Below are 12931 nucleotides of genomic sequence, written 5' to 3' on the forward strand. Positions count from 1 at the left end.
ATTTTTAGCTACTAGGCAAAAGTTGTATCTTCATTTACATTGGGGTACAAATTCTACCAATGTTTCTGAAAGACCTTTTCCTTTTTATAATAATTATCTTTCTATAAGTTCTTTTGACTGAATTTCATAGAATTGTTTCACAACTGCCTTTTCCCTAATAATTCCTTCACTATAATTGGGTTATATGTTTTCCACTTTTGTACAGCATAATGTAAATAGTGGGTAATGAAGTGCATATTATTACTTTAAAAACTCTGCTTGGGTGACAAGAATTTATTAGAATTCTAAATTCTAAATTATATCTCCTATTCTACAGTGGGAGTTTTAGTGAAATGCTGGCACTGGATAATTAGCCAGCACTAATCTGTGTCTTCATTTTTGGATAGTCCAAAAAAGATTTTATGTTTTGTTTCCTGAAATAAAAACAACTTCTGAACTGTCAGAAAATAACAGTAGTTCTTGAGGGCTAATCACTACCAGCCTTTGTCAGGGGTTTGTAATTGTTTCATGAATTCTGCTTCAATCAGGGAAAAATATGCTTAAGTGCCAATAAAACTTTTTATGCTGCTATGATTTCCTCCCGCCTCATCTTCCTCCTCCCAATTTATGGCTTTATTCCACTGTCTCTGTTACTAAGCAACACTGTACATGGTGTTAATGCAAATTGTTTCAAACTCTTTGATAGTAAGACGGAATAACGTCAGGTTAATTTCCTGATTAATATATGCTACAAAGAAGTGCTGTGCACTATAATAACCAAAGATGATGGATAGTAAGTGCTATATAGCACAAGCGAATAAAATATTTGTTATTTTAGTTATATTTCATAGATTGCCATGTCTGTGTTCAAAACATCCTTTCCAAGCAGATGAATCAAATGCCTTGTTCCACCATTTTGACTTGGCCTCTTTTGTGTTGAGTGGCTCAGTTGATTGCACAGCGCATATCCCATGATGATATAAGTAGTTTTCTTGTGGTGGCATACTATATTTTCAGATGCTATTTTTGCTTTTATTTTCCCCCGTAAATTTAAAGATGCTGAGTGGTGTTTTCAGACCTGAGTGTTACCTTTGTCATTTGAGCTGATAGTAAAATTCTGATTGACATCACTGGGAACAGGGTTGAAACAGCATTCATGATTTTTCAATGAATTCCTTCCACAAGCCACAGTACCAGTCCCCATATAGGTAAATCTCTCTTACATTGTGTATTGCAGGTGATTGCCTGCTTTTCTCTCTTCCCATAATCTTAAATACAAAGTCTCATTTTGCAGGCTGGAAATTGTAACCATATCCATACTGCAGTACCATTTTAGATGGGAATCAAGCAAATAGAATTCAGTACTGAAGTACAGAAATCTTAAGAGCAATGTTTGGACTGTCAGGTTTGCTCACTGGAACAAGTTTGGTAGGCTTATGGCTAATGTTTTCAGAACTGTTTTGACTTTACTTCTCCGTATCAATGACAAGGCTTGCTATTGAAAGGTGGGATCTTACATTCTAAGTGTATGATATTAATGGGTTTAAAGTATACTCGAATGCATGTATGCCTCTTTGATTATTGCCATGCCTGAGAACTTACAGTTTTCAAATGGCCTGAGTTTCACTTTGTCCAGACAGTTTTTTTTGCTTTTTAAAGGAGCTAAGACAGGTTCATAATCTGAAATCTACTAATTTTCAATGTACTGAAAATACTAGTGTGCCATGCAGCTCTGGGAACGTCATCTGTAACTGACCCTTCTTCAGACTTTTTGATTTTTGTTTTTACTTTTTTTTTCTCCTCTGTTTAAAAATACGTTACCTCCCATTACTGAGAGAGGCCCACTGGAGGAGAAAGAAACATTGAAAAGACTGCCAGCAGAATACTGTCAATAGGCTGAATAATAGAAAGTATTTTTTATTTTTAAATCATGATTAAATTATGATAAATTGTGCATAAGAATGCTTGTTTGTTCTAATTTGGTTGTGACTTCCTGGAAGAAATGCACAACAGCACTTTTGGGAAATCAAATGCTTCCCAAATTTAAAACATACTAAGAAAGTCTTAGATTCCTTTGTGTTCTGTGAAAATGGACATAAAAAGCCATGTGCACATTAAAAGCCATTCTTTATCCTGTCCTATGTTTTTTCTTCCATTATTGCAGCAAGCTTACAGCTATGCATGAAATATTCTTTGCAGGTTAGGAAATGAGTATATAATAGATAAAATAAAAATTAGCTGTAGATACAGTAAATTAAATGCAAGCCTCTGCCAATCCCAGAAACAAGTCACACTGTATTTTGGTGCCTATTTGCAGCACTTTGGAGTGCAGCAGTGACATAAACATCATACATGCTAGATAGCAGTCAGTACAATGTGTTAGCATGAAATGAAATAATGCAGGCATGAAGGTAGGTGAAATTTAGGGAAGTCTCTAGCTACAGTAGAGTTCTTCCGTGATTTCACTGCCTCTGTGGCTATATTGGGCCACATGAATAAATTTTATTTGCATTAAGTGGAACTGGATGGCATAAATGTGGGCTGAATGCAGTACTGCTCTGTGCAGGTGTGGATGTCTAGTGGTGATGATCTGCTTGTGGTAGAAGTTATGGAGCTTTGCAATATCTATTAGCTTTTCTTGTGACATAAGCAGATCATCAATCAAAGAATATCACAGGAGAGATAAAGGCATATTCTGTTATGGAATAACCTTGTTAAAGTATTTGATCTGGCAGAAAAGTTAGCCTTTAAAGAGCTCCAAGATAAGCAGTGTAAAGAAAAACTTATCTTGCTTGAAATTTATACTAAAGTTTGCAGCCTTCATCTGGGCTGAAGGCAAGAGGTCAAAACTGAAATGTCTTAAATTGTTTTTAAATGTAGTATATACTTTTCTAGTGTTTTGACAGTATCATGATTCAGGTTTCCCGTTTAAATCCAACACCTACTTGTGTGTCACAGTAATGAGCGTTAAGGTTGTTTTTGTGCTCATCTGCCAACCTCTTGAAGCTTATTTGATAAGTACATTAGCAGTGAGTCCCACAGGAATGCTGGAGTTAGATGCTTAAAGAAAGCATGAGGGAGAGCATGTAGGAGTGAATCTCTTGGTAGGATATTTCTAGACTCAAGCAGTAAGTACAGTGTACTTTTCCAATAAACATTTAAAGTTTTCTGTAATTAACAGGGAATTGATTCACAAGCCTCGTTGATCACAACAAAATTGCATCACAGCTTCAGACTTTCTGGGGTATGAGCTGAACAGCTAAGGTACCCTTCCATTTGAGGCCAGCAGTCTTGCCAGGCCACCTGCTTTCTTTGTTCTGTTAGCTATGCAGGGAGCTAAAGCTAAAAGCACGTCTGCTTTTGGGTTTGATGAGAAACAAAACTTGGAAGAAACAGCCAACCATGTGATGTGAAGATTGAATTGAACCACCACTTATTTAAATGTATTTTAGGTCGTTTAATATTTTCAACACTTCAAAATATGATCACTTTGTTACAGATAATGTTTCTATGAAAAATGGTTACTTTCTTGCAGAATTAGAGATAAACCTATCTAAAACTTGGTCTTTCTAAAACAGTGCTGTGACATATCTGTTGTCCACTCTTATGTAAAAATTGAAGAAGTCGTACAGAAAGTTACTATAGATACCCAGAGAAATTCAAAAATATCAGAAATATCACATCCCTATATTAAACATATATATACACTGCACTGTATAATACAATCCAGTGTGCAACAAAGTATGCATCTCTACATGCTTCTTTGCTTGCTATTTAGAGTAATCATATAATTCAATTTCACAAAAAATAGCTTCAATGTTAACAATCATCTAGTAAATGCAATTGCATCTCATGTACGTGTTTGTTTATACCTTGTCCCTGAAAGGTATCCTGCAAATCATGCACATCCCCTCACTCTATAGATACTCCCCTACAGAAAGAGGCCTTCAGGTCTGCAAATTCTTGTTGAGCTTGGACTTTTTTTTACAGTGCAAAACTGAAAACTTACAAAAGCTATATATATAAAAGCTATCTGTTAAATGAATAAAAACTTGTGAAAACAAACTTATTTAGATCCCTTAGTATTCCATAACTGTTCAGCAAAATTATATATAAATATATATATAGTATTATATAAAATTTTGTGAACTTATTTTATATTTTATTTTGGTTTGTTTTCTGTGTTTGTATATTATGTAGTAAATTAAGGATGAGGACAAGTTCAGGTTAGGTGGGTAAAACTGATATGTCTGTATGTCTATATGTACATTGTCTTCCTTTCTTGGACATATAATATCTGATGGGTTTACAAAGAATAATGTACCATTTTCCCTTAAAGAAATGTCGATAGTGGCAAATCTTCATTGACTAAAACACTTTTGGCTATTCATTCAATTTAAGAAAAACGGCTGAGTTTTTGTTTTCTTGAGAATATTGGTTTGAGGCACTTAAAAATTTGGGGGGGGGGGGAGGGAATTTCCTCCCTCATCTTTACATGAGCTCACAACATGAAACTTTCTAGTATTTTGCTTTCTACACTCTATATTTTTTTCCTATGAGAGAATTTTTTGGGCTCCCTCTTTTTTCTTTTCTTTTTTAATGTTTATCTGCAGAGTGAAAATAAATTTGCAGTTTTCTCCTTTGTTCTGTAACAGTCTGCCTTCTATCCTGTTCTAACAATATCTTTTTTTTTCCCCCATACTCATACTTGATTGTAGCATCACAGTGCTGCCAATATATAAAGCAGAGGAATGATTAAAATACATCTAACTTACCTACTGGATAACTATCTTATAGGTCCAGCCTATAACTGTTTACACTTTTTTCCAGTGTGTAACACTAAAAAACTGAACATGAGGTGGGCTTTGCTAGTGATATGCAAGATTAAATTTAATTTGATTTTTGTACAAATTTGAAATGGAAATATTTGTTCTATTCTACCACCCTTTTTGGAGAAAAACAAACAAAAAACCCCTGCCCAGCAACTGCTAGGATGATGATTCTAATTTCGTGAACCCATCAGGGCATATCTACTCTGCATAACATGGCACTGCTTAAGAAAAAATTCAAAACTTATTCTAAATGAGTGGGTATATTTACACTGAATATTCTGGGACAGGCAGCCTGAATATGGCTTTTCAGGACTAATTGGTCGTAATTTAATGTTACCCTACATTTGACACACTATGCTAGGTGAATCTCTCCCTAGGTTAACTTCATTTAGTTTCTAAAGTTAAACTTCTTAAATTCTGCCTTTAATCTCAAAGCTGTGTGTAGCAAAATTAGTCATTTGCTGAATATCTAGTCCAAAGGAACTTAATTAGCTTAGCTTGTTCTGAGTAATACGAGTGAATTGCTGAGCCTCTGTTCTGCATGCAATTTTGGAGCTAGTTGGTGCTGAGCTGAGTGGATATTCTCCATCGTTATCCATTATGGACTGTAGATACAACCTGCTCATCTGCAAGTTCAGTGAGCGCTGGGATAGGCTCTGGAGTGAAAAGAATGAGGAATGGTGATACAAAATATTACAGCATTAAATAGAAGTACTTCAGGATGGATGATATTGCCTAAGATGAATAGTTATAGATATACTGATAATGCTTGAGTACTTTAATGAAACACGAACATTTGTCTTGACTTTGGGTGGGTTAATATAGCAGTGGAGACATTTTTATGAAAGCTATTATCTATTGACGACATCTGTTTGTAGTAATACTTCAGACAGTAGAAGTTATGCTCTTATATAACAGTAGTAAAGCAACTACAATGCAAAAGTGTTTCTATTGAAGCAGAAAACATTAACATTCACCACTTTACAAATTATGACTGCACAAAAATATTTAAAAGAAAATAACATCTAGTTCTTGTTGCTGAATTTACCAAGTATTTTTAAAGCTGCAGACCGCTACACTAGTCTACCAAAAGGATCACGTACTGCTGCTCTCAAGCATGGTCTGTACCTGTTTGAGTGTCTAGCCACCACTGCAGAAGTCGCCAGCGACAATGAGCTTGACAGCTCTGCCATTGACACTACGGACTTGTTAGTTCAGCCTTGGTAGCAAGGCCGCTGGTGCAACGGGCTCGATGACTGACAGAACAACCTCATTGCTCTGTGCTAGCTGCTGCGCTGATGTGCCCCAGCTTGCAAGGCAATGCCAAGGAGCAGAGCTGCATATCCCGACCTTGCAAGGCAGGTAAGAACATACCAAAGTGGACAGGACACTTCAGAAATTAAGAGAGCCTCTCAAAACTTTCTTAGTACTTAGCAGAAAGATTTCTTCTTTTTTTTAAATCATCTGATGCAAAAATTAATTTGAATATTTATATGCAGCACAACACTAAATATTTTCAAAATGAGAAAGTTCCTGCTTCAGGATTTTCCTTTTCTTTTTCTTTTTCTTTTTCTTTTCTTTTGTTCTTTTTTTTTTCAGTATTTCTGTCTCCTTTCTATGGTAAACTTTTCTCTGGGAATATTTGCTATTCAGTATATTTAGAAAGGAGGTCAGTAAGATGAATCATTGCTGAAGCTATGCAAGCAAAACTGAACAAAACTTAGGAATCACTACATTCTCTGCTGTTGTCACAGTTCCAAGCAGATGATGGGAAGCATCATCTAAAAGCATCATCTAAATAATGATTTTAGTTAAGAAAGGGACTTTTGACCTGATATTTACTCTGCAACATCTTGATTAACTCTGTAAACATGAGGAAATTGTTAAGCTAAGGAGCCAAATTGATCTCCACTATAGCTGTAATGATTTTGCTGGATTTTAGGCTAATCAGTGCAGATATTTATATATCCATAAAATATGTTTTAGAGTAGGTACATAACAGGCAAGCAAGTAGAGAGTACAACATGAAACTTGAGTCATATTAAGTACTTTTGCACAATAAATAGTAATAAATATTATTCATCTATATGTCAAACACAATGTGATTTAGAAACTATTCTGCCAGCAGAGGGGAAGTATTCATTCAAACAAGCCAACAGAATGTAATCGTGATAGAATAGGAGCAGATGAAGCAATTTCTCCGTTTAGGGCTGTATGCTGTCCCCATGAGCATTGGCTTGAGTTCCCCACACCCAGAGAGTACAGGAAAGGACTCAGAGTTTGTCAAGTATCTTGCTTTGGTCATCCTGAGAATAAAAAGTGCTTTGGATATATTTTTAAAAATAATATCACATTATTATTTCTTAACTAACTTGTGCATTCTTTAAGCTAGTGGGAGTTTGTTCTTAAACACATATAACTAGTTCTTATTTTCATATTAAATTAAGAAGGCTCAACCCAAAGCTCCCCAAAGACAAGGAAGTCAGCGCCATCGTACTCCTTCCTGTAGACAAAGAGTAGGATCTTGCACCAAAGGATGCTCTAGCTCTCTCCTGCCTGCCCCTCTGTAGGGAGTTACACAGATAAGGCTCCATAACAGTGGCCAATGCCTGTAATTAGTACCCACCCAGCAACAGGAAGATCTCTTTGCTGCTCTCCTCTGTTACAGATGATATACACACAGAAAACTTAAGTCTTAGAGACTCAAGTCTTTCTCTTGCATGCTGGAGAGCATGCATGCAGAGCAATGCAATCTAAGTGCTGCAATGGCATGGTGTGACTAGACAGGCTTGATCCTGCACTCCATGGTGCTGCTGCTCCTTTGCATGCCCTGCGCCCAGGTCTCCAGCATGACATTTTCAGTGAGTACATGAGCCGGGGAGCATAGTGCTGAGCAACAAGCTGTTTCTCAGCACCTCCAGTCTTGCAGCTGGATGCATGTTGAAAATGGTGTGGATGTGCTGAGGGAAAAAGAGGCTCTTTGGGTAGCTGCCAGCTCGGGGCTTTGTGGGGTGCCTGGAGCTGCACCATGTGGCTGTACCCAGGAACACTGACTCTGTGCTCCACAACAGTTCACTTTGCTGCCCTACAGCTACAGTCGCTGGAGAATTTTATCTGTAGATTTAGGTGGTTACTTTTCAGTATCTACTAATTTGCTTTTAGTTTTAGCAAACACTAACCTATGACTCACTGTGTTTAGCAGCCTTCTCCTTGCCCTTAGGAGAACAAAAACTTTCCAACGTTATTTAAAAGCATTCTCTGCTTTCTTTGTCTATCAATTCAAGGCCAGTTTTCTGTTGAAAGCACACCAGCTGCAATTCCCTCCTGCCTTTCCTGCAGCCACGCGCAGCCAAGTGTGCATGCCCTCGGTTTTCCCGCGGTGCAGACAGGCACAGGTGGCACCAGCAGTTAGGACGCACAGTCTCTTAAAAATGCAGACTTGGGCCTGAAGTGATCAAAGACACTAACTTCTGTTTTCTGCTGTAATCCAGTCACTACTGATTCTGCTTTTCTTCCAGGTGATAAATGAGTCCTTTCAATTAGATACTTAGATACCACTTGCACAAATTTGCTTCTGTTTTCTCTTTGGGATGGCTGGCTTGTGTAGTAATACAATCACCATTTTGGAAATGAACCATCTGTTGTGATGGTCTGGGACATTGCATGTGGGTGACCAAAGAATCAGCAGGTGATGAGATAAAGCTTGCTTAGCCCCTTCTTAAGGAAGTTTAAAACAAACTCCTCCGTCCAGGAAGCAGCTATTTCTGTAGGAGTTGTGTCATAGGTAAGGATCTGCAGATCCATCAAGAGGCAGGGAAACAGTCTTTCGTCTTAAAGTTGTCAGAGAAGGAGACACCACAACGTTTTTGGCTACATCCAGCAGGTGGCAAGCACAGCACGCTGAATTATGTCTAAGAAAGCACTGTATCTGCCAGAGAAGGCTCCCAGTGCTGCTCGAAGCGTGCATGTGTGCGCATGAACAAAACGTCAAATAGATAAATGGCAAGCTCAGGTATTCCTTCATCAGTTCACCAAGGGCTGAGGCAGTGTTACTGCTCTGGATGCTATTTATAATGCATGGGACTATTGTCAGATTCATTTTTAATGTCTGTCTCACATGAACATCTGAGGATAGATACAAGCTAAATGTAAAGCATTATATAAAATGAGAATAATTTACCTGCCTCTTTAAATTACATGCATCCAGATTTCAAATTCTGAGCTATTAGCCTTCCATTAAAATACTAATATAATCTCTTTCATTTAAATTTCACAAAGTGCTTTAGAAGTTTTACTGAATCCTCACAGTGCTCTTGTAAAGTATGTAAATAGAGACTGCTCCCATTTTGCAAGTGGAAGAACACAGGCACAATGCAAGAAACCTGCCTTAAAGTAAATGAAAGAAAGATCAGGAAAAGGCATCAGGTTCTCAGACCTGGTCCCAGTCCCATTTTAAAGTATTAAACTATAAAAATAACTTATTTTGTTGTATTTGGACTTAAGATTATTTTAACTTTAGGAAACTATCTTTTAAAATAATATTTGTGTATGTGCAAGACACTGATAATCAGAAGACAAGAATAATACAACCATTTGCTAGCTAGTCAAAACCCACATCAAATATATTATTTTTAAGACTATGCATATTGCATATTCTCTATTTGCCTACATGATATATGTAAAAATTTGAATTTTTTAAGTTTTGCTATATTGAAAAGTATTTATGAACTTATTTTTTGAAGAAAATAGATGAGACTGAATTAACAAATATTTTCTGGAGTTCATTACTTGAGGTCAAAAGGGCATATAAGTACATCTTTAGCTGAAACTTCCTACAGTGGTTTTCCCCTTTTCTCCCTCATTTGTAAAGGGAGTTTGAGTCAGACTTTGATTTATGCTACTGTAAATTTGTTCCATACAAGTTCCATACAAGTCAAAGAGAGTCACAGGGAGCAAATGCTCCTTTTTCTAGGATTGGTTTTATAGAAACAGAGAGTAATTCCATAAAAGTCAAGGGCAAAGCTTGGTCTCAGATTTTTAGTGATATGACTGAGAGCATATTATTTAAACTATTTAAAATCTATGAGGAGGAATATAAATTTAGAAATATATTTCTTCTATATTTAATAAATAAATCTGCATTTATTGCATATATTACTAAATATTTTGCCATTTTAAAATGAAAAATAGTAGCATAAGGGGGAATTGGATCAAATTTTAAGATCCTTAAATTTCTATCTTGGTTTAGAACTGGGCTTGTGGATGTAACATATATTTGAATAACAAGTTATATTATAAATATAATGATATATGTAATTACAGATAAAACAAACAGGCAGTGCACCTCTTCTGACTCCTTGAACAAAATTCTGAATACTTACATTAAAATTGCTCAGGTATGTGCAAAACAGGTCCTTCTGAATTCATACAATTTATACATGCTTTTCCTTTAACTTCGGTTCAGAAATCTTTTCAGTTTTATCTACCCTCTGAAGGAAATGGCAGGATGCTGGGAGAAACACCCAAGTCCCTGTCCACCATTTATGTTGCTTCCAGTAAAGAAGAACAAAATGAAAATCAAGCAGTCCTCTTAATATAAAACGAAAGGCCACTGCTAAATCCTTACAGTATGATTTCTTTGAGGTGGTTTAATGTTTTAGCAATGAGCAGTAAGCTGTGGTGTTCAGGACTGCAGATGAATTCTGTCACTCTTGCTGTTTCGTTCACAAGGTTGTTCTGAAAAAAATATATTGCAAAACACATCACCTGGTGTCAAAAGACCCAGCAGTCTTTTTAGTGCGTCAGTGTATGTTTTCTGGTGGTCGATATGAGAGGGAACTCATTTTTGTTGTTAGACTGGGATGTGCACTGACATTTGGTGGAATATATTTTACTAGCTGAAGGAAGTATTTTTTAAAATTTTTTCCAAAAAAAACATAAAAAAAGGGATTCAAGCAGTTATTAAAGTAAGCGATGCAAATGGTGAAGGGCATTGCTGTATCCACTATATCAGTGATTTTGCAGTCTGTTATTACATGTAATTGAATTAATACGTCCAGAAAAGTGAACACTTGATGAGGAATCCAGGAAAAGAAGAAGAAAAATACTATTGCCACAATCATCTTAAAAATATCATCATTTCTGGTCTTATTTTTTTGAATTTGATATGCTTTCTTCAGGGTCTTCCAAATTAAGGTATAGCTTGTTAATATGATCAAAAAAGGTATTAAAAAGCCCAGCAAATTTTTGGATAAACCTAACCCAACCCGGAGCGTTGTATTATTATTGTCATACCGAAAACCACAGACTGTCATGTTCAAATTCTCTGCAAAGAATATATTACGGTGAATGATGACAGGCAAACTGGCCACGCCAGCTAGAAGCCAGATGGCAATACAAGTTACTCTGGCAACGAAAATGGTACGCCGAATTCGGGACTTCACTGGGTGTACTATGGCCAGGTACCGGTCAATACTGAGGCACGTGAGCAGGAACACGCTGGCGTACAAATTGAAACTTATCCCCGCTGACGCTAACTTACATAAGCAGTTGCCAAAAGGCCACTGGTACTCCATGGCTGTGTAGGCTGCCCAGAGCGGCAGAGTTATGAGAAAGCACAGGTCAGCCAGGGCCAGGTTTAGCAGAAAGATGCTGGCTACTGTTTTTAATTTCATGTAGCAGTGAATGACAATAACGACCAGGCTGTTTCCAAATATGCCTATGATGAAGATGATACTGTAAACAGTTGGAACCATAATGTAGATGTAACTGTGCCTCCCTGAAACCGGACAGTCGACGTAGATTCTTTTAATGGTTTCTTCAGTAGAATAATTTGAGACCATTTTGATCTCTTCCTCTGTAGCCTAGTTTCAGAGAGAAATACGAAGGTCACACCTGGAGGGGGGGGAAAGGAAGAAAATATTATTCTTGAGAAGGATTAATTTAGAAGAAGATTTCAATTAAACTTCAAGACTTTGTGACTAACTGGGGATCCAATTCATTGTAAGACATTTCATTTCCAATTCGCAGGACACAGAAGAGTAAGAAATTAATCTATCTGCCATTAACTGACCATTGCCTATGGCCTTCAGTTGAGAACTGGGTTATAGGCCAAATCCTTAAGTGGTACTTATTCAGGAAGACTTTTAATGGGAAAAAAATAGAAACATTTTGGTTCTTTTAATAAGTCTTTGTTCATAAACATATACTCCCAGCTATTTGTCAGCACTTCCTGATTTTCTGTGCCTTTACCTTATACAGCTAATGCTGCCGTTGCCATATGCTTTTATTTGAAAAGTACGGGGCAGTATCCTGCCCTCATCATCTATGAAAACAGAATTTCATTCCAAAAACATGGGCATAGGGTTTTCTGCTGATTTTGAATAGAAATGGTAATCTAGTCTCAAATCTGCAAATGCGATCTTGCAGTTTACAGAAATACAGGTGCTGGTGTTATGGAGACGGTTGCTCATTATTTGTGTTGTTCGGCCCTGAGGTTCCCATTAACGGCAGGGTTCTGCTGTGTGAAGTGTTTGACATGCTGTCGTTGGGAGGCAAGCCTTACTCCAAATGGAGTGTCTCTTTAATCCTTCTTTGTAATAGAGAAGTGAGGCACAGATATGTGTTGGCAAAGCCCATGCAGGAAGTGTGAGGCATAGCCAGGAACCAAACCCCGCATACAAGCTGCAGCCAGCCCCTTATGAGCAAGGTCACCCTTTTGCTCTTACTTTATTAGTCTTGTGCTCTTAACAGACTTGGTGTATCTTTATCATCGCTAATGTTCTATGTGTTTTCCTGGGCTGGGAATAATTTTCGCATTAATAAGCTGATTCATTTCAATAAAGGTAACAGGGTAATTTCAAGTTTTAGCTTGGAAATTCTATCAAGAATGGAATAGCTAATTAAATGCAGCTAAAGACAAAACTTCTGTCAAGAGCTGCCATTTAATTCTTCCCAGTCTCTCCAACTCATCCTGTGAGTTAGTCTAATTACCTCAATTGTAACAGATGCTTCAAGACAACATTGGTTATTTTTACCATATTAAGGAAGTGGAAAAAGGCAAGCAAATGCAGCTGGCACAAACAAATAGATATCATTCTGACCATGTGTGGCACTCTATG

General features: G+C 37.0%; 1 protein-coding gene across 2 annotated transcripts in view; it reads right to left on the minus strand.

Moving 5' to 3' along the window:
• Positions 1 to 3440: 3440 nt before the first annotated feature.
• AGTR1 (angiotensin II receptor type 1) overlaps positions 3441 to 12931 on the minus strand; it is a 28024-nt gene continuing 18533 nt past the window's right edge. The window contains exons 2-3 of one of the 2 annotated variants that reach the window (XR_009959321.1): positions 10193 to 11705; positions 3441 to 5467 (exon numbers count right to left, since the gene is read on the minus strand). Coding sequence is in view for 1 of the 2 variants with exons in the window: in XM_062583112.1 (XP_062439096.1) it covers positions 10613 to 11653 (1041 nt within the window). In the remaining variant the exon portion in view is untranslated. Of the gene's footprint in view, positions 5468 to 9985; positions 11706 to 12931 lie in introns of those variants that run through there. The other variant, XM_062583112.1, reaches the window with a different exon arrangement.

The sequence above is a fragment of the Rhea pennata genome, chromosome 9 (genome assembly GCF_028389875.1).
Source record: "Rhea pennata isolate bPtePen1 chromosome 9, bPtePen1.pri, whole genome shotgun sequence".
NCBI lineage: Eukaryota > Metazoa > Chordata > Aves > Rheiformes > Rheidae > Rhea > Rhea pennata.